Source organism: Bos taurus, chromosome 12 (genome assembly GCF_002263795.3).
Source record: "Bos taurus isolate L1 Dominette 01449 registration number 42190680 breed Hereford chromosome 12, ARS-UCD2.0, whole genome shotgun sequence".
Lineage (NCBI taxonomy): Eukaryota > Metazoa > Chordata > Mammalia > Artiodactyla > Bovidae > Bos > Bos taurus.
The window spans coordinates 77,272,823-77,293,693 of NC_037339.1; the positions used below are offsets into that span (position 1 = coordinate 77,272,823).

General features: G+C 50.8%; 1 protein-coding gene across 1 annotated transcript in view; it reads right to left on the reverse strand.

Annotated features, from left to right (window-relative positions):
- The window catches only part of TMTC4 (transmembrane O-mannosyltransferase targeting cadherins 4), a 58,876-nt gene extending 39,336 nt beyond the window's left edge, over positions 1 to 19,540 (reverse strand). Inside the window, exons 1-5 of the mRNA XM_024999944.2 lie at positions 19,371 to 19,540; positions 12,695 to 12,910; positions 8,745 to 8,860; positions 6,947 to 7,163; positions 2,489 to 2,576 (exon numbers count right to left, since the gene is read on the reverse strand). Of these exons, the coding sequence (XP_024855712.1) occupies positions 2,489 to 2,576; positions 6,947 to 7,163; positions 8,745 to 8,860; positions 12,695 to 12,856 (583 nt within the window). The 5' untranslated portion in view covers positions 12,857 to 12,910; positions 19,371 to 19,540. The remainder of the gene's footprint in view (positions 1 to 2,488; positions 2,577 to 6,946; positions 7,164 to 8,744; positions 8,861 to 12,694; positions 12,911 to 19,370) is intronic.
- Positions 19,541 to 20,871: the final 1,331 nt, after the last annotated feature.

A 20,871-nucleotide genomic window follows, 5' to 3' on the forward strand; every position in this document is an offset into this window, starting at 1 on the left:
ATATAGCCGTGTGATCCTGGTGAGTTACTTAAACTCTCTGTCTTACATGTGGACAGCAGGGAAAGTAATTCCATCTATCTTAAAGATACACAGATGACACCTCCCTTATGGCAGAGAGTGAAGAAGAACTAAAGAGCCTCTTGATGAAAGTGAAAGAGGAGAGTGAAAAAGCTGGCTTAAAACTCAACATTCAGAAAACTCAGATCATGTCATCCAGTCCCATCACTTCATGGCAAATAGATGGGGAAACAGTGGAAACAGTGTCAGACTTTGTTTTTTGGGGCTCCAAAATCACTGCAGATGGTGACTGCAGCCATGAAATTAAAAGACACTTGCTCCTTGGAAGAAAAGCTCTGACCAACCTAGATAGCATATTAAAAAGCAGAGACATTACTTTGCCAACAAAGGTCTGTCTAGTCAAAGCTATGGTTTTTCCAGTAGTCATGTATGGATGTGAGAGTTGGACTATTGGGAAAGCTGAGCGCCGAAGAATTGATGCTTTTGAACTGTGGTGTTGGAGAAGACTCTTGAGAGTCCCCTGAACTGCAAAGAGATCCAGGCAGTCCATCCTAAAGGAAATCAGCCCTGAATATTCATTGGAAGGACTGATGCTGAAACCGAAGCTCCAATACTTTGGCCACCTGATGGGAAGAGCTGACTCACTGGAAAAGACTCTGATGCTGGGAAAGACTGAAGGCAGGAGAAGAAGGGGATGACAGAGGATGAGATGGTTGGAAGGCATCACTGACTTGATGGACATGAGTTTGAGCAAGCTCAGGGAGCTGGTGATGGACAGGGAAGCCTGGTGTGCCGCTGTCCATGGGGTAGCAAAGAATCAGATACAACTTAGCAACTGAACTGAAGACTGTAACATAATTGCCAACCACACACACATATGTGTGACAGTAGACAGTCAAAAAATGGTAGCTTATGTTAACAGGAAACTCCTCTACCTTCATGAGTAAAAAAAAAATTCGTGCTGGAAACTCCCTATTAATCTTGGCTAAAAAAATCTTTTGGAACCACTAGCAAGGTGACAGTTACCTGTCAGTCATCTGTCCCAGGAATTAGCAAACTTTGCAAAGGATAGGCCAGTAAGAATTTCAGGCTTCGCAGGCCAGGCAGCCTCTATGAAAACTCCTGACTCTGCAAAAAGCAGTCCTGAGTGACCCCACTTCAACCAGCCCCAGCAGAGACAAAATCCTGAATGAGTGGTCTGTCCTTGCTTATGAATAAGGTATCAGTTTATAGGAGGAATCCAAGTATAAGCATTAGTACATGAACAATAACATTCAGGCCCTGGCAGGGGACCAAACCTAAGCTTTGAGAAGTGCTGTGGCAAAGACGCAAGGAAACCAATGTAGTACTATATCAGCTTCTGCTGAAACTGGCTTCCCTGGTGGCTCAGACAGTAAAGGATCTGCCTACAATGCAGAAGACCCAGGTTTGATCCTCGGGTCAGGAAGAGGCCCTGGGGAAGGAAATGGCAACCCACTCTAGTATTCTTGCCTGGGAAATGTCATGGACAGAGGAGCCTGGTGGCCTACAGTCTATGGGGCGTCACAAAGAGTCAGATACATCTTAGCGACTTTCACTCACTCTGCTGAAACAGCCCTGTCAAGCAACCCATAGGAATCGTTCCTCTCACTTTCCCTTTTCTTCTGACTTTCCCTTTTCAATTGATTGTGTTATATACGGAGAGAGTTCTACAGTCATGAACTGAATTTGTAACAGAAGTTGAAATTATAACACTGTTGCCAGGGCCAACATGTATAAATGTATCATACCCAATTTCTACTGTAAGACAACTGGGAAGGGATGATGTAACTTGGACGTGATCAGAATTCATATAATTAGTAGAGTTATACAGGGATTCTACTGAGTCTCAATAAATGCATTGGTGCTAATAAACAGGCAGTTCAACCCCCGCCACTTTGCATGCATGTGTGCATGCGCACGCGCACACACACACACACACACACACACACAACTGGTCATTTCAACTCCACTGGGTTCCAGCAACAAAGACTTTCTAAGTATCATTAACATGACAATGAAAAAATAAGAACCTCATGCTCCAGGTGCATATTCATAGCTATACATTTTTACAATTTTTCTATATTTTTCCTCCAACATGTTTTAATTAAAAATAAATGAATAACAAAAAGCTTTTCCCCTCTTCAATTTTACTGGAAAAAAAAAATCACAAAAATCAATCACAACTGCTTTAGCCCTAACAGCAGGAGCTCTTGGTTTCACTACTCAGCAAGATGCTTCCTGAACATTGTGAATGTTGAAGCACAACCTTTGTGTCGTGAAAAAGCAACCGAGTAACAGACATCACTAAAAACAGTTGACACCTTTGACCTACATTCCTTCAAAGTGATAAACTTATAGCAACAGACACCTTCCCACCTGTTAAAACACGCTCGACAGAACAGAAACACGAAGAAGATGCAAAATTAAGAGGGCAAAACATCCTGCTTACTTTCTCTGAACGCTTTACAGTAGCCAAGGAAAGACAGCAGAAAAAACAGGGCGCCCAGGAGGTCTGCACGGCCGACGACACCAGCAACCTTCAAAGAGGCAGAGGAAAAAGATTTATGTTAAAAAACATTTACATGAAACTTTGGAAACACAAAAGCATCCTTAGAAACAGAAAACCTCATGAGACTCGGCCATCTGTTAAAATAAACTCTCTGACTGTGGTGTGATCTGACAACGGACTCTTTTCACTTTGGGTCTAGGATCTGGGTCAGCTGCTTCCATGGGAAGGCTGGGTTGACTCCGACCTACTGTGGCTCTTCTGTGGGTCGTACAGAGGCAGTGATGCCCGTGTGCAGGGAAGACTCCATCACTCGGCACTCTGTGCCCACAGCCCTAGAGACCTCTACCCTGAGCAGGTGCCCAGGGTGCATTTTTTCATTGGAAAATGTTATCAGCTCAAAGGGCATGATATTTAAGAAAGAAAATTTGACTGGAGACATGAAAGACAGGTGGGAAGTAAGTGTTACACATCATCAAGCAGAGAGAATAAGACACAGGGATGATGGTTCAAAGCCTCTGTCTCTATCTTTCCCTCCCTTTAGACCAAACCAATTAAGCGGGTTAGCCTGGAAAGTGGAAGGCTTCAAAAGAGGTTGACCAGTAAGATGAAAACAGAGTACGATTTCCACCATTTCTTCTCTGCCCCTCCCCATTTTCTGCATCTGATGATGGCCCTTTTCTCCACCTTAGTGTAAAAGAAGCAATACAAAATGGGTGCTCCATTTCTTTCAAGCTGATTACTCCAACAATTGTTCTCCAAAAGTCTCACGTCAACCAAAGACAGAGAACGGTGCTCCCGAGTACTGGTCTGGTCTACGTGGCATCCTTTACTAACTAGCACCCGGACAGGACATGTATCAGAGCTTGCACTGTGACTCTCAAGGTTTCATTTTAGTTCCTGGGAAGCTCATCTTAAAGTGAGAAGTGTGACGTTGGATCCAAAGTAAAGTCTAGCCTACAAACAGAGGTAAGAGAGTATATTTCACAATGAATGTGAAATCACATTTTACATTTACAATGTAAATATGAAAATCATGTTTACATTCTGTGCCCAGGTGCATGTACACGCCACAGCTAAAAGGAATGCCTTTTAGGAGCAGTTTCCATCCAACCAGTGTGGCTCCCGACGCTGGCGTGGCAATACCCATCCAATGGCGAGCTCCTGACGCAAGGGCACTCGATCACTAAGAAGATTGGCAGCTGAGTCCCACCTGTGACTGCCAGGCACGTGAAAAAACCTTCCCGGGAAGGAAGCTAAAGACAAATAAAGGTTCAACAGATCTGGGCCAAGGAGGCCAGTGTGCTGGAGGGGTAAATGGAATGATTACTTCATGAAGGCAGTAAATAGATCATGAGACTTCTGGAATCCTCTGGCCTGTAACTTGCTCAGAGATGCAGTGAAATCGAGGATGCAATGAGACCCCACAGACAGAGCCTGGCCCACAGTGGGTGCTGGTTCACTGTCAATCTGACAGGTACACATGGTTGGGGGGATTCGGGGGGACAGAGCAGCGGACCAAGTACATGGCAACTTAGGGAGCAGCAGGTGTGGGCTCTGCAGCTCCACGGCCAGCGATGGAGGAAGCAGCTGGTGCCGTGGGCCTCCCATCAGGACCAGAGAGGGGTGTGAGCAGCATCTGCCAGCTGCAGCTCTTCACAGGGCCCAAGGATGGTTCAGCATCCCACGGCCTTTCAGAGGAGACAGTAAGAGAAGCCAACTCAGAGAAGGGCATCCAAGAAGGTCCTGAGAGCAAGAGGGTCTGGGAAGCAGGGGCTGGGAATGTGGAGGGTCAGAGAACAAGGTTTCCTGAACTGAGTGAAGGGGAGGGAAGTGGCTTGGATAAATACCAGGGGTAGGAGGCAAAAAGGCCAGTCTAAACCACTTGTTATCTGAGTGGTTGAGGTACATTTAAAGACTCCCCCTAACATATAATGTTGTAAATCATCCAAATCTGGAACAAAAACAAAAAAGACTTCCACTAAAATGAACTTTAAATATCATAAACTCATTTTTAAAACAAACATTCTGCCTTTGGCTAAGTGAAGATACTCCCAGGTCTTAAGGAATGTACATTACATCATCTGAATGAAGAAAAACAGGTTTTAAAAAGTATGGCACTAATGAGAACCTACTGTATCGCACAGGGAACTCTCCTCAGTGCTCAGTGGGGACCTAACTGGGAAGGAAAGGCAAAAAAGAGGGGATGTGTGTGTGAGGATAACTAATTCACCTGCTTTACAGCAGGAAACTAACACAAAATTGTTAAGCAACTATACTCCAATAAAAAGTAATTTAAAGAAGAAAATAAGTCTCAACAAAAAGTGTGACAGGTGTTTCAGTGTACAGAGTATTTAGTCCTTCAGTGAATTTTTGGCAGAGAGATTCTAGATTCTATAGGAAGAAAATTTTAAAGGCTATTCCAAGAAGTTACTGAGTTGAATAGTTTGGCCAATGTGCATGGGTACAAAGAGATTTTTTCTTTTCTGTTATTTGCATTGATATGTATTTTCAGGCAAAGCTTTTTATAACGACTTTTTTTTTTTTTTTCTTACCAATAACCTGAGACACTCCCATCAGAGTTTTCTGCAGAAGTCACCGCCATTCCCTGAATCCGTAACATACAAGGTGGTGGCGTTTCCCTACTGGGCACAATTTGCGCGGGAGCCATAGAAGGAATGAGGAAGGGAGGTGGGGGGTGGTATTTCACCACCTGATCCCTTCAGTATAAACTCTGGCTTCACTGGATGAGCAGGAGTAGTAAGGACACCTGGCCGTCCCTCTCTGACACTGCAGTCTGAACTCAAGCAATGTGAAATCCTCACCAACGCCTCGAGGAAAGAAAATCTTGCAGTGGCGCTAGTGTCCTCGGGGAACCCCCTGGGGCCGACATCCTGGTCTCTAAAAGAATAAGAGGCGAGGAAACGCCCTCCGTTAGCTCTCCTCCCTCCCCTGGGGACCCAGCCCAAAGCCCAGAGACTTTATTTTTTGGGCTCCAAAATCACTGCAGATGGTGACTGCAGCCATGAATTTAAAAGACGCTTACTCCTTGGAAGAAAATTATGACCAACCCAGACAGCATATTGAAAAGCAGAGACATTCCTTTGCCAACAAAGGTCCGTCTAGTCAAGGCTATGGTTTTTCCAGTGGTCGTGTATGGATGTGAGAGTTGGACTGTGAAGAAGGCTGAGCGCCGAAGAATTGATGCTTTTGAACTGTGGTGTTGGAGAAGAGTTTTCAGACTCCCTTGGACTGCGAGGAGATCCAACCAGTCCATTCTAAAGGAGATCAGTCCTGGGTGTTCATTGGAGGGACTGATGTTGAAGCTGAAACTCCAATACTTTGGCCACCTCGTGTGAAGAGCTGACTCATTTGAAAAGACGCTGATGCTGGGAAAGATTGAGGGCAGGAGGAGAAGGGGACGACAGAGGATCAGATGGTTGGATGGCATCACCGACTCAATGGACATGAGTTTGAGCAAACTCCAGGAGTTGGTGATGGACAGGGAGGCCTGGCATGCTGCAGTCCATGGGGTTGAAAAGAGTCGGACACAATTGAGCGACTGAACTAAACTGAACTGATAGGATGAAACTGAATACTGCTTATTTGCCAAGAAACAAGGAAAGGTGAACAGAAGCTGATTTGTTTTAGGAATGCTAATTTTTAATGACCGATAGCTTTTTCTCAAATATTTGAGTTTGAATGGCTGTCATGGAATGGAGGGATGGGAGATGAGAAGCAAGGTGGGGCGAATTCATGAGCAGGTCCCCGCAGGACGTGAGGACCCACCCACCAGCTCAGCTCGCAGCATGCCAACCTCTCCCTGGCAGGGGTTCAGATGACCAGATCTTAAATTCTGTCCCATACCCCTCGGCCATGTGACTGACCTAGGTTAAGTCCCTAATTTGTCCTCCCTGGCTGCTTCCTCTTCTGTAAAGTGGAAATTGTTATGCTGCTCCAGCTGAACCTACAGCATTTTGGTGACTATCGTATGAAGTGTGAGGAAGTATTTTGGAAATCACAAAAGCTCTCGGCTAACAGAGGAAAACTGCATCAGACCCCTTTTCAGGAAAACAAGGAAGTCTCAGCCTCTGGCTTTAGGCCCAGAAGCTGGGCAAGGTTCACCATTCACACCTTCCCAGTGTGGTCTAATAAGGGACAAAGAGTATCGGCAGAGATCACACCACGTGCGTGGTCTTTATGAAGTCTCGGCCCATCGCGGACCCTGTGTTTGTCCTAAGGGGGACCTGCTGTCCCCACAAATCACCGCTCTGGGCGTCTGAAAGCTGGCCTTCTACAGCTGTACAATCAGCCAAGGGAAGCTTGTTTTAGGGAACAAACCAACGTGTGGACTGCGTCTATCTTACACAAGTGTAGAGACGGCTGGCAGACGGTACTTACACACTCGGTGTGCACCGGGTGCACGGCAAACAGCAGGGCGGCCAGCAGAGACGACCTGGGGGCCAGGTTCAGCCTCCTGCCCCTGCTCGTGTACTGCAGGCCCCCGAACAGCACGGAGAAGACGTCCACCAGCAGCACGCAGACGCCGCCGTGCAGGGCGATGTTGACGACGTGGAAGCTCACAGGGTGGAAGCCTCCCGACAAATAGTAGTTCATCCTGCAGGGAAGGAAGGTATTCACAGAGGAGATGCAGAAGCACATGAAATAAAACACGAACCGGCTGGAGGGAAAGGCTGGCGTGTGAACATACTGGAGGAGGAGAGCGTGTGCACAGTTGATAAAAATAGCGTCAAGATAAATAATGCCTGTTAAGCTAAGAAGGGTGAAGATGAGCTAAGAATGTAATTAACTGCAGAGGGGAAAACGGGAGATAAGGACCTCTCAGAGGACTGGGACAGAAAATAGTTGGAGAGGAAATGCCAAAAAAAAAAAAAAAGACAATTATTCAGGTGCGATAAAGGCAAGGCTGTCTTTCAGAAAGATAAAACAGACCACACGTTACACAGGCTGCTCCACAGGGAAGCATGGTCAAGTGACTTGTCTATTCTCCCCGTCCCCAACCCCCCAATATACCCCTTGACAGTCTGTCCACCAGCCTTCTGAACAAGGAAGCACTTCCTCCCTGTCAAGGATTCTTATCTCTTTTTCAACTACGAGTGGTTCTGATTCATCCTTTCTATACTTCTTTTTGTGGCTCAGCTGGTAAAGAATCTGCTTGCCATGCGGGAGACCTGGGTTCGATCCCTGGGTTGGGAAGATACCCTGGAGGAGGGAAAGGCTCCCACTCCAGTATTCTGGCCTGGAGAATCCCATGGACTGTATATATAGTCCAGGGGGTCACAAAGAGTCAGACATGACTGAGTGACTTTCACTTTCACTTTTGAGGGATCTACACATAGGTTCTGGAGAAGGAAATGGCAATCCACTCCAGTACTATTGCCTGGGAAATCCCATGGACAGAGGAGACTGGTAGGCTACAGTCCATGGGGTTGCAAAGAGTCAGACACAACTGAATGACTTCACTTCGCTTTACTTTACTTTACACATAGGTTATCCAATACACCTGAGAAACAGCTATGCATGGGAACTTCTGTGAGATCAATTAATCTATTTAATGCAAACAGCTCCCTGATTCATGGGGGGTGGCAAGATCATCTTTAGTTTCATTTTGTTTTTGGATATTGATGTGGTCACAGAAGTGAAGTATTAGTCGTTCAGTCATCTGACATTTTGTGACCCCATGAACCTGCCAGGCTCCTCTGTCCATGGAATTCTCCAGCCAAGAAAACTAGAGTGTGTAGCCATTGCCTTCTCCAGGGAATCTTCATGACTTAGGGATTGAACCCGGGTCTCCTGTGTTGCAGGTGAATGCTTTACCTCTGAGTTACCAGGGAAGCCTGATGTGGTTCACAGGAGGAAGATTTATAACTTACTTTTTTTATATAGTGAAAGCAAACACAATTTAATTAGAGGCTACCTGTTGCCTCGACATATTGTTTCCTCCAGCTTAAGTTGCAAAGGGTCCAACCTGAGAGGACTGTGCAAAGTAGGGACCGCTTGTCAGAGCATCCTTGCCTTGCCGGGGGCCTGGCAGGTCTCCTCTGTGTGGCTGCCCAGGTCAGTGTCTGCACCGCGGCTTGTACGTCCGTCGGAACCCCTGACCGGGGCCCCACCCGGTGCAATGTCAAGCACAAGCCTCGGGTTTCCCCTCCCCCACGGCCGTCCTGAAGCACCTCACCTGAAGGTCAGCACGGTCAGGGGGCGGTAGGACTTGTGGCTGGTGTTACTGCTCAGCCGGCTGCCCCAGAAGTCATGATGCCACAGGTCCCCCAGAGGCGTCTCTGCGCGGAGGTCCTGCGGGCAACACAGCAGATGGCGGGGTCGGGACTGCGCCCTCCCCCTGGGCGGAAGCCCTCTCTTCCCCATGTCTCCCACCGGTCCTGGGTCCAGCCACCAACACCCTCACACCCAGCACCAGCCGGGTCTCCTCAGGGCTCCACTGTGCCCCGCTCTGCGTGCTCTCCAAGTGACCTCTCCCACCCACTACAAGAGCCCTACCCCTTCCAGGACCAAGCCAACGACCTACGGGGACACCGCAGTTGGGGTGCTCTGGCCCCTCACCTGCACTCCGCTGGCACGTCTCCCAGACGCTGGCTCTGCTCCTGGTCTCTGGTTCCCAAATGGCCCCTGCTGCCACCCGCCCCAAGACGGGTCTGTGCCCGGATGGTCACCCCTCAGCTCCCCAGAGCTCAGCTCCTCCCACTCGTCGTATTTCAGCCACTGGGCTACGACATTCCAGAGTTGATGCAATTCTCTTCCTCGGGGGCCCAGAGCATCCTCGACCTGTCTTCACAGTGTCTGTTTCCCGGGAGGTTTACAGTCACGTGATGCTATCTGCCCCACTGTGCTGGGGCTCCTCCAAGGCCTGGGCAACCCCATGTTTGGGGGGAGTGCACAGAAGGTGCTTGATCCATGCAAAATGAACAAATGGACCAAGCAGCTAAGTGAGGTCACTATCACCCTCTCTCACAGCCAGTATGTAAGGCTGCTGTTTAGCCACTAAGCCGTGTCTGACTCTTTGGTGACCTCATGGACTACGGCCCGCCAGGCTCCTCTGTCCATGGGATTATCCAGGCAAGAATACTGGAGTGGGTTGCCATTTCCTCCTCCAGGGGATCTTCCTGACCCAGGTATCGAACCCGCGTCTCCGGTATTGGCAGGTGGGTTCTTTACTACTAGTGCCACCTGGGAAGCCTTTGGTGCTTAATGACGCAAAGGGAAAAGCTTGACGACGTGGGACAGGGGCGAGCTGGTGACCTGACAACCACTTTGTGGGTGAATTTCACTTCCGGTGGGTGTCAGCTTCAGGGCCTTGAGTGCACACACCCGCCTCTAAGAGTCCAGTCGCTATGTCACGCGGGTCGTGTGACCCGCCTACTAACTCCGTTTACTCCATTACCCCATTGGGAGTCACGCACTTTTACGTTGTCCCAGAGCTACCTGCTCAGCTGTGGAGGGAGGAGCAAAGGATCTTTCCCTCTGTTTGAGCAGAAAACAAACACCAACAAAGCTCTAAATATTTGATTGGGTGTAGCCCTCACACAGCACCACAGGAAGAAAGGTCAATTTTTCCTCCTAATGATTTCTAGAAAAGATGTGCTGTGTCTCAAATGCTTGCTGACTCCACCGTCTCAAAGAAAATCATCATCTCCATGAACAACTCAACACTACAAGGAAGCATCTGGAAACAGCCTTTAACACCAAGCAACTCCAGGCACAGCCTGTTTCACTTACTGCAGGCACGGTGCCGATGCACAGAGGAGGGCCTGTCAGTAGACAGGGAAGGGGAGAAGAGCAGGCTCGAAAGCGAACAAAGGGGCACAGTGTGACGCTCCTGAAAGCACTGCCAAGACGACGCATGGGTCACAGAGCGCTTCATCTGCCCTTGCTCCCAGAAGGAGAGAGAAGCACAACCTCGTCCCAGGCATCTCACGCAGGACATGGTCCGTGTCTCCCCACCTCACTCACCAGAGCTCTCCAACGAGGGCCCAGAGTTGACACTTCATACATCCTCCGGGAGTGGCAGAGCCAAGAAACTCTCAGCAAATAGAATTAAAAAATAATGATGATAAAGGCAGACTTGTCTGGTGGTCCAATGATTAAGAATCTGCCTGCCAATGAAGGAGACACAGGTTCGATCCCTGGTCCAGGAAGATCCCACATGCTGTGAGGCAACTAAGCCCACACACCACAACTCCTGAGCCCGCGTGCAGCAACAACGGAGTCCGTGTGCCCTGGAGCCCGTGTTTCCCAACAGGAAAAGCCATGGCAGTGAGAAGCCTGAGCAGCGCAAATAGAGAGGAGCCACTGCTCTCCACAACTACAGAAAAGCCTGAACAGCAATGAAGACCCAGCTCAGCCAAAAAAATAAAGGCACAGTCACATGTCCTCACTGGAAAGCAGCTATTAAGCCACATATCCCGCTGGAAAATAGCTATTAAGCCATCCATGTGACACAGTTGCTCAGACCTAACACATTTCTTTCGCTCCTAAGCGCTGTTGCAAAAAGGACTGAAACAGAAACATCTGCAGTAAACTGCTGGATGAACTTGAGGGAAATTACAAGTAAAGAACCTGGATTCAAAATAAACGCCAGGACTGAAGTCTGTGCAGTGGAAATGGAGCAAATCATTTACAGGATGTTACAAATGAAATGTCTGCCAAAGGGTCACCTCCTTACCCCTCGCCCCCCTCCCCTCCACCCCCACCTAACTCACGTTCCTTGCACAGAGAATTTTCCTCAACACTTTTAATAGGAAAATGGCTTTCTCCACATTCGGGAAAATCTATGATTTCAAAATTTGCAGAGCATTAAATGCTACAAAGAGATGCCACGATTGTATCTACTAGAGAAAGAGAAAGAGAGAGGAGTGAACTCCTTCAGGTTCTCTTGGCCCCTTAAGGCAGACACAGAACATCGGCTGAGTAGGGATTGGTTTGCTTTAGTCACTAAGTCGTGGCTGACTCTTGCGACCCCACGGACTGCACCCCGCCAGGCTCCTCTGTCCATAGGATTTGCCAGGCAAGAATACTGGAAAGGGTAGCCATTTCCCATCACAAAGGTTCTAACTACGTTCTTTCCACATTCTTTCTCCTCTGGGCTCTCTTTGCCTCCAAGTTTCTTGTTCGGATTTTCTTTTAGCTCAATGAAACCCTTTTCTTCCCTTCCCACAAACCGATTTCTTCTTCCCTACCTCTATAGTCAGAGACTGAAAAAGAATATCATTTCCCCTGCACCCACTGGTGAGCAGAACTGGCTGGGGTTTTGCAAATTCAGCAAATCTGAGTCTCCACACATGACACAGGCAGGGACGAAACGAGCAGGGACGAAACGAGCAGGGACTGCAGTCTCCTCAGGCAGCGAACTCCGGGTCATCCGCAACTGTCAGCAGGATGTCCTGATGCTCCCAGCGAAGGACACAGAAGGGGCCGGCTCACTGCCTACAGCCAAGGACACACCCTCCAGTGGGGGATCAGACTTGCCCATCACTGCAGCAGGTGTGTGTGTGTGTGTGTGTAAATGCACAGGGTGTGTGTGTGTGTGTGTGTGTCTGATGGGGGCATCCTTCTGGCTTAGAGTTCTGTAAAATTTTCTCACAAAACCTGAAATAGCCTACAAGGTTCTGCAATACTGTGGCCTTGTCATGTTAGAGGAACGGTCTCTCTGATATGTCCATGGGCTGGGACCTCATGCAGGGCACCCAGCCAGGGCAAAGCCTGAGGTTAGGCAAGGCTGGGAGACCCTGCTGCCAGCAATAAAAGGGGCCCTAAATCAAGGAGATGCTCTCTAAAAGAAGATGGGAAATCTGCAGCATGATGGGGGCTCAAATAAAGGCTCAGCCAAAGTTCAGTGGAGCAGGGGTCCCCAACCTCTGGGATCTAATGCCTGGTGAGCTGAGGTGGGGCTGATGTACTAATCATAGAAATAAAACGTACAGTACATATAATGCACTTGAATCATCCTGAAACCATTCCCCCGCCACCCCAGTCCCGGGAAAAAACTGTCTTCCACGAAGCTGGTCCCTGGTGTCAGAGAGGTTGAGGACCACGGCCATAGAAAATAACTGATGCAGATCATTACTGAGATGCAGGCAAGCCAGTTTACCAGACAGACATCAAGATACGGACCTTATTGTTAACAATGGCTTCAGAGTCATCAAAGACAAAGTCTCCATCGTAGCTCCGGGCAAAACACATGAGGGAAGCAAAACCCACGAGGAACTTCGCCCAGAAGGGAGGAAGCAGAGAGGATGGGATGACATGGTCCAGACTGGCGTCCCACTCGGCCATCCTGACAGCTGCGCCCTGCCGGCCTCTGGGTCCAGCATTCTGCTGGCTAGAAACCTGCGAGATAAGTGACACGACATCAGTACACATCAACGCCTTGGTAGCAGGCTTATAGAGTAGGCGGGCTTCCCAGGTGGTGCTCGTGGTAAAAAACCCGCCTGCCAGTACAGGAGAAGTAAGAGACATAGGTTCGATCTCTGGGTCAGGAAGATCCCTTGAAGGAAGGCATGGCAACCCACTCCAGTATTCTTGCCTGGAGAATCCCATGGACAGAGGAGCCTGGAGGGCTGCAGTCTACTGGGTTGCCAAGAGTTGGACACGACTGAAGCGACTTAGCATACACGCACACACAGTAGGCATGTTTACCCCAAGTGAAAAAGAGCGAGGCGGTCAATTATTTACTTATGCTGTGAGTTTATAGGGCGTGACCCTAAACACCTTTAAAGTATGCTTTCAAAACTCAAGTGGGCAGAACCGTCCGTCACCTTGGGCACAGGGAGCTTCTCCTGGGCCCAGATGCAGCCGACCACGTCAGGAGTCCTTGGGTTTCTGATGCTGGATTATCCCTGAGAAACACTGATTTAAGGGAATCCTATGTTTATCAGCCCCATAAGGCAGATCATTTTTATAGTCCTTGAACCAGTTTACAAAGTTAAAAAAAAAGGTACCATCTTGCTTCTTGCAATCAAGAAAACTCAATGCATATTCATTGTGGAGTCTTAGCACAAAAATTGTGTGTGTGTGTGTGTGTGCACGTGAAGCATGGTCCTGACTGTGAAAAGAGAGCTTCTGGTCTCTCTGCAGAACACAGACACTCCAGCCCATTCAATGAAAATCTGGGAGAAAGAAGTTTAACAGAGGTGAGGTGGCAGGCACACGGCCATGGTTCCCACCCAGGGGATAGAGCAAGGAGGGCTCATTGCAGACTGATGCTGGGGACAGCATTGTTAGGCTGTGTCCTAAAGGAGAGTGGGGGGTCCTCTTCTAGGTGAGGACATGACCTCCAATGTTGGGAGGGAGTCAAGTTATAAAGACGCTTATTTTAGCTTTTCTTTCAAATAGGCAAAACATTAAAATGAAATGCTGTCTCCCAGCCTTGCCATTTCTTACTTCGGTTGCCTTGCGTGTGCTGCCTATCTTTGAGTTCACGTCCTGTGCACTCAGCAAAGCAAAAGAACTTCCCAGCAGTTGCCTAAGAGCTTCCTAACCTGGAATTCACCAATTATGAAACCACCTCCCCTCCCCATCACATTGTATCTGTCCCCATGCCCACCACACCTTCAGTAGGCACCCTCCTTGGTTTTACCAGGATCTTGTCTAGGTCTAATCCTACCTGACTTTGGCCAAGTTACTTCACCTCTCTGGGCCTCAGTCTCCTCACCTCTGAAATGGGGATGATACCCACCTAACATGGTTGTCATGAAGGGTAAGCAGGACACCCACCGAAAGTGCTTAGAAGCACTGGGTTTAATGGATGTCAAAGGAAGGTTAACTGTTATTACAAGCACTTTCTTCAAGGAAGAAGAAAGCACATTCATTTGAGAATAATTTGAGAATCCCCTGGAGCATCTGGTTGACCGGTAATAAGCAAGACTCTCGTCTTCCCTACTAAGGGAGCAGCCCCACTCCTTCACACTGAGATGGAAGAAAATTTCAGGCCCTTTGACTGGGAGTCACTTTAGATGTACAGATGACCCCTGAACAACTCGGTGGTTAGGGGCACTGACCCTCCTCGCTGTTGAAAATCTACGTAGAGCTTATAAGTTTGTATCTGCAGTTCCTTGCCATCCAGGGACTCAACTAACCACAGACCATGTAGTCTTGTTTTTTTTTTTTTTGGCTCCACGCGTGGCATGTGGGATCTTAAGTTTCCTGACCAGGGATCAAACTCACGCCCCCTACAATTTTGTTTTATCAAATTTTTTTTTTTAAAGTACTGAGGTCTTTACTACAGAAAATAATCTGCATATAAATGTACCCACACAGTAAGGTCAACGTGAGTTTGAACCTTTATTTGTTTCCAGGTCTTCCAGGGAATGGATGGAATAGATGATGGAATCAATAAGTCAGTCCACAGGGGCACTGGACGTCACGGGCCTCTTTTCCGCAGCCCTCTGCCTGAGTGAACGTGCTGAGGATCCAACAACAGTCAATGGGACCCTTTCTTCTATGGCAGCAGTGTTCCTGTCCATGCCTGGGAAGGGGCCAGGTTTACCCCTAGAGAGGAAGGGCTTTGCAGCTCTCACGGTGCTGGGCCCTCAAGCTCCTCCACCTGAGGTAACTCATTTGTAAGTCATGCTTTCAGCAAGAACAGGGGGAATATTCCAGCCACTATGTGTCACTCCCCCCACCCTCCTTTTTCACTGAAAGGATAAGCTGCTGGTCAAATCCAAATTACAGTTGCAAACACAAGAGAGGTCACCACGCAGGCCCCAAACACTGTGTCTGTATTTGAGCTCCAGAAATTACTCCTGCTACAACAAGTGAAAATAGATTGAACAGTTAGGAAGCTCCCCTGACGTCATACGGAGGGAATACAAGAGTCCTTTGGTTCAGAAAGTGAATATGAAGGAAAGCAAATGGTTTATATTAGTTTCATATCAATTTTAAATGTGAAATGGAGCTGTGAGCTGACAGATGGTCCATTAACTGGTCTTCATGTTGTCTGCTTCAGGCCCAGATATTTGAGTTTGTTGTTCAGTCGCTCAGATGTGTCTGACTCTTTGCGACCCCATGGACTGCAGCATGCCAGGCTTCCCTGTCCTTCACCATCTCCTGTTTGTGCAGACTCATAGCCATGGAGTTGATGATGCTGGTATTTACAAGTGGATCTCTGAGGTTCAAATGGCCCTCTAGGAAGAGTAGTGCATCAGGAACTAATTTGTGCTCCTGAATTAGTTGCTGTGGCAGAGGATGAGATGGTTGGATGGCATCACCAACTCAAAGGACATGAATCTGAGCAAACTCCAGGAGATGGTGAAGGACAGAGGAGCCCGGCGTGCTGCAGTCCGTGGGGTCGCAGAGTCAGACACAACTTAGCAACCGAACAACATCATTAGTTGCTGTGCCTCCCTTTTCATCTCAGATTATCTGTAACACACACTAGTGCTTTTGGTACTCAGGCAAGGGCTGCTGAGATAGACGGAAGGCAGACTACAGACCTGAACACTGGGACCAGGCCTGGACTCTCGGGGGGTCAACAGGATGGATGAGCCCATCTCAGAAGGGTCCCCCCTCTGGCAGCGACATCAGGGAGCCTAGACTCTGCCCTGCTCCCCATCCTGCTGACTCTTCCCTCTTCATTGCTGCTCCCCTTCCCTGGTCCAAGATCCCCACTTCTCTGCTGCCCTCAAGGACACTCACAAATGCCCTTCCCATTTAAGGCCTGATTGCTAATGGGCAGAGTAGGGTAGCTCAGAAAATACTGTGGATCAGCAAATGCAATTCTGCTACAGTGCGTCAGGAACCTTAGTCTAGCCCAGTGGTTAACAGCACAGGCCCTGCGGGCAGACAGACTTGAACTTGCTACCTACATGACCTTGAGTTGCCTGGTCTTTCCAAGGATCCATTCCTCATCAGCACCATAGGGTACCTGGAGGTTGTACTAAGGATTAAACGAGAGCATATATGGAAACAATTGGTTCCCACTACTGTTATTATTGGGCTTTCCTTGTGGCTCAGCTGGTAAAGAATCAGTCTATAATGCGGGAAACCTGGGTTCGATCCCTGGGTTGGGAAGATCCCCTAGAGAAGGGAAAGGCTATCCATTCAAGTATCCTGGCTTGGAGAATTCCATGGACTGTATAGTCCATGGGGTCCCACAGAGTCAGATACAACTGAGTGACTTTCACTTCACTTAATTATTCTGCAGAGATTAGTTCCCAGTGCCTAGTCCCTGATGTCCTCTCTTGGGATCACCCATGTTGCCATCATGTTGCTGAAGCTCCAGTATTTTGACCACCTGACGCAAACATCTGACCCACTGGAAAAGACCCTGATGCTGGGAAAGATCGAGGGCAAGAGGAGAAGCAGGTGGCAGAGGATGAGATGGTCAGATAGCATCACTGACTGAATGGACATGAGTTTGAGCAAACTCCAAGAGACAGTGAAGGACAGGGAAGCCTGGCGTGCTGCAGTCCATGGGGTCGAAAAGAGTTGGAGACGACTGAGTGGCTGAACCACGTTGCTGTCAACTTTTATTCTTGAGGATAGGCTAGCCAACCAAGGCCAGCAGTAGCCCATCAGGTAACCTGATGCAACTGAGAGAAGGGCACCCTTCTTTTGGGCAGACCCAGGGCACTGGCTCCGTGACCAGGCATCTGTATGTCCTGCATAAACCACATAGCTGAACACATTAATCCTCCTCCTCCAACAGTAGATGGACTTTTTTTCTGCAAGGATCGAAGACAGGCTGGAAGCTGAGGTACAAGAAGCCCTGCCAGCATGAAGTGGCACCTGGAGGGAGACGGGGCCCTTCCGTCTTTTTGTACCAGGAGACGGAAAATGGCAATCCAGTATTCTTGCCTGGGAAATCCCATGGACCAGAGGAGCCTGGTGGGTTGTAGTCCATGGGGTCTCAAAGAGTCAGAAACGACTGAGCGACTAAACAGCAGCATGAACCAGGAAAAGGGGCACGTTCTGTTTCTCTCTCTGGATGGGCCCTGGGCGGCATCACCCCATTCGTCTTCCCCAGGGGATGTCCTGCTGCGAGCCCTGGCTCCTGAGCCAAGGAAGTTTGCCTCATGGACAGAGAAGAAAGGAGCAACATCATGGCCTCAGGTTCAGCCCATGCAGGGCTCCAGTTAGCTCTACCAGTGACCACACTGTTGATGGGATTCCTGTCCCATTCCTGTGCTTACCCCCATTGTGTTGAGAATTCAGTGGCGCCTGTATGTAGTTAGATTGGGAACTGAAGCACAAGCCTCTTTATTTTCAATATCTCAAACTCCTTATACCAAGCTTCTATTTTCAGGAGGTTAAAACCCATCAATCAATCGTCAATGAAAAGGTCAAAGAGACCTTAGAGAGGGCACACCATCCCTCAAAAATGAACACACAGCAGTCACTGAGCTCTGAACCTGGGGACTCGGTGACGCCTGACACAGCAGCCTGGACTGCAGTAAGGGGCTGACAGATGCAGATCAAACCTACACGATCCCTGGAAAAATCAGCAGTGAACACCTACTAAAAAATATTCTTTCAGCTGCACTGAAGGGCCTTCTGGCCTCAGACTGGCCTTTTCAGCTCATCAGTATTGACCCATTCACACACCGGTTGCCCTCTGCCAGCCTAAAATGAGAGTGCGTTTGGAAACCAGAATAAAGAACACAACCGTTCCTGACCTAGCACCTGGAGACCTGAGCTGGCTGCTCCTCTCTTGGGGCCCCCAAGGCACTGGAGACTCATCTCTCCCGCCCTCCCCCCACGCAGCGCTGAATACAATGCTACTCCGAGAAGCTTCCTCTTCGGATCACCTTCTCGGTTTCTTGATTCAGTAACGCGCGAGAGCCATGCCTGCCGACAGCCAGAATGACTGCGGGAGGTTCGACATTCCCAGTTCCACTGTCCCAGAAAGTTTCCAGCTTGCTAGCTTGTAGTCATTTTCCCATCGAAGTCAGCGGGTGATACTTCACCCCACCTCCCTCTGGGGCGCCCCAGGCGCGGTCGGGGCTGAGGGGACAGGGAGGGGGGACCCCGTGAGTCCTCTGTTAACTGTTTCTCAAGAAACACTCCCCATCCATCTGCGCTCCAAGAGAAAGAGCAGCGTGGGATGACTCACGGGGCTCTGGCTAGCTCGTTCCTCTAACTCCTCCTTTCTTTTGTGTGCGGTTAAAAAAAGAAGGAAGAAAATACGCACAGCCTACAGACACAACATCAACAAGACGAGAAGCCCCGCGGAGTTCGCAGGAGGTGAGGCGGCGGCTGCGCCACCCGTTCGGCTTCCCCAAACTCCAAGCCCGGCGCAGGGAAGCGGCAGCTCGGTAGCGGCCCCGGGCGCCCCGGCCCAGGGCACGCCGCTCGGCCGGGCAGCCAGCGCGGGGAGGCTGGCACTCGCGGCGCGGCCAGGGCGCCGCCTTTACCCCTGGGCGGGCGGCCAGGCGGCCCGGCTGCGCCCAGCCATCGCTTGCGCGGCGGCCAACTGGCGGGTGGCGCGGGGGCCCGCGGCCAGGTGTCCGCTCCGGGGGACGCGCCAGAGGCGCCCGTGCGCCCGGGGTCGACGGGGAGCCTGCGCTGCCGGGGCGGCGGTGAGCGCGCCCCCTCCACGCCGCGCCCTTTGTCCCGTGCCGCTGACACCCGGGCGCACGGCTCCAGGGCCCGCATCCGCCGTGACCCCGGCCCCGGCCGCAGCCCAGGTCCCGGAGCCAACTCCTTCAGCCGCGCCGCCGCCGGGCCCGGCTCGGACTGCCGGGGCTCGGGGCGCGGCGGGCAGTGGGGACCGCCCGCGTCCGCTCGGCGCCCAACTCCGCTTGCCCAGCCACGGTGCCCTCAGCCCTGCAGGGGCCGCCCCGCGTGTTACCTGCAAGGAGCCCGAGCGGCGGCCGCATCTCCCCGGCGGACGCGGGCAGTCCGGCGGCTACGGGAGCCTGCCCCGAGCTGGGCAGGGGGAGGGGCCGCGCGCGCCGCGCCCCCGCCCCGCGGCGCCCGCGCCGCGCGCTCGCCCGCACGGCCCGCAGCTCCCACGCGCGCGGGCGCCCCCCTCACATCCCCGCCGCCTCGGCCCGCCCTCTCCTCGCGGCCATTGGCTATACCTGCCGTCACTTTCGCGGGCGCCGCCGGTCCCTCTCCAGCTCATTGGCGGACGCGCCGGTGACGTCAGGCCAGGGGCGCGAGCCGCGGCGCAGGGAGCCGCCAGGGACTGAGAGGCGGACTCAGCGCCAGAGGAGGAAGCGGAGTCCTGGGCGTGGAGCCCCGGGCGGGGCCCCGGCGGCTGGAGGCGGCGGCCCCGGGCGGCGGGCTGCGGTGGCCGCCGCTGGCCTGTAGGCGCTTCCCCCGTGCCCCTTGCGGCGCTGGAGCCCGTTCCCGGCTTGTCCGGCGCTCCTCGCGCTGCCGGTGGCGCTAGGCGGAGGGGTGCTGCCGCGTCCCTGCAGGAAAGGGAGCTGGATCGCAGCGACCCGGACGCTAGACTTCCTCTTGCCTGGGAGGAGCTGTTTCGAGTGTGTGTCTCAACTTTCTGCGTCTCGGGAAAGACCCGATGCAACTGCGTTCTTCCGTCCAAGGCCCTGCTGCTATCCCGCCTTTGTTTTTAGCAGACCCTGTTCCACGGCTCTAGTCTCGCATCTCCTGCTGACCCACGAATCCTGCCAGCTTCTGCATCCAAGTCATTTTTGTCCTGAACTTCCTCTCCCAACCATATTGCCACTCCGCGCGTTTCATAACCCCCATTCTTAGAAGATTTTTCTGCCTCCCGTGTCAAGGAAAAAGAGAAACTTTCTCCACTTTCCATTGCCAAACCTACAAAGTGTTAGTCGTTCAGTCGTGTCCGACTTTTTGAGGCACTATGGACTGTAGCCTCTGTCCATGGGATTCTGCAGGCCAGAAGACTGGAGTGGGTGACCATTCCCTCCAGGGGAGTCTTCTGGACCCAAGGATGAAAAGTGAAAGTCGCTCAGTCGTGTCCAGCTCTTTGGGATCCCATGGTCTGTAGCCCACCAGACTCCTCTGTCCCTGGGATTCTCCAGGCCAGAATACTGGAGTGGGAGGTCCATTCCCTCCAGAGGATCTTCCCAACCGAGGGATTGAACCCAGGTCTCCCGTATTGCAGGCGGATGCTTTACCGTCTGAACCACCAAGGAAATCTGAAACTTACAAAGCTACTACTATTACTAAAAACACGGATTCTGAATCTTCCCTCCATCCTGCTTTTCCTCCAGTATCAGAGTCCTATCTTAGATCAGTATCTCCCTCTTCACTGGACCCGAGTCATAGGCATTTCATGAACCCCAAACCTTCCTCCCCTCCAGGTGCCCTTCCAGCTGCCCCTCTTGCCTTGTTCCTACTCTCTGTAGCTGAACTCCTTG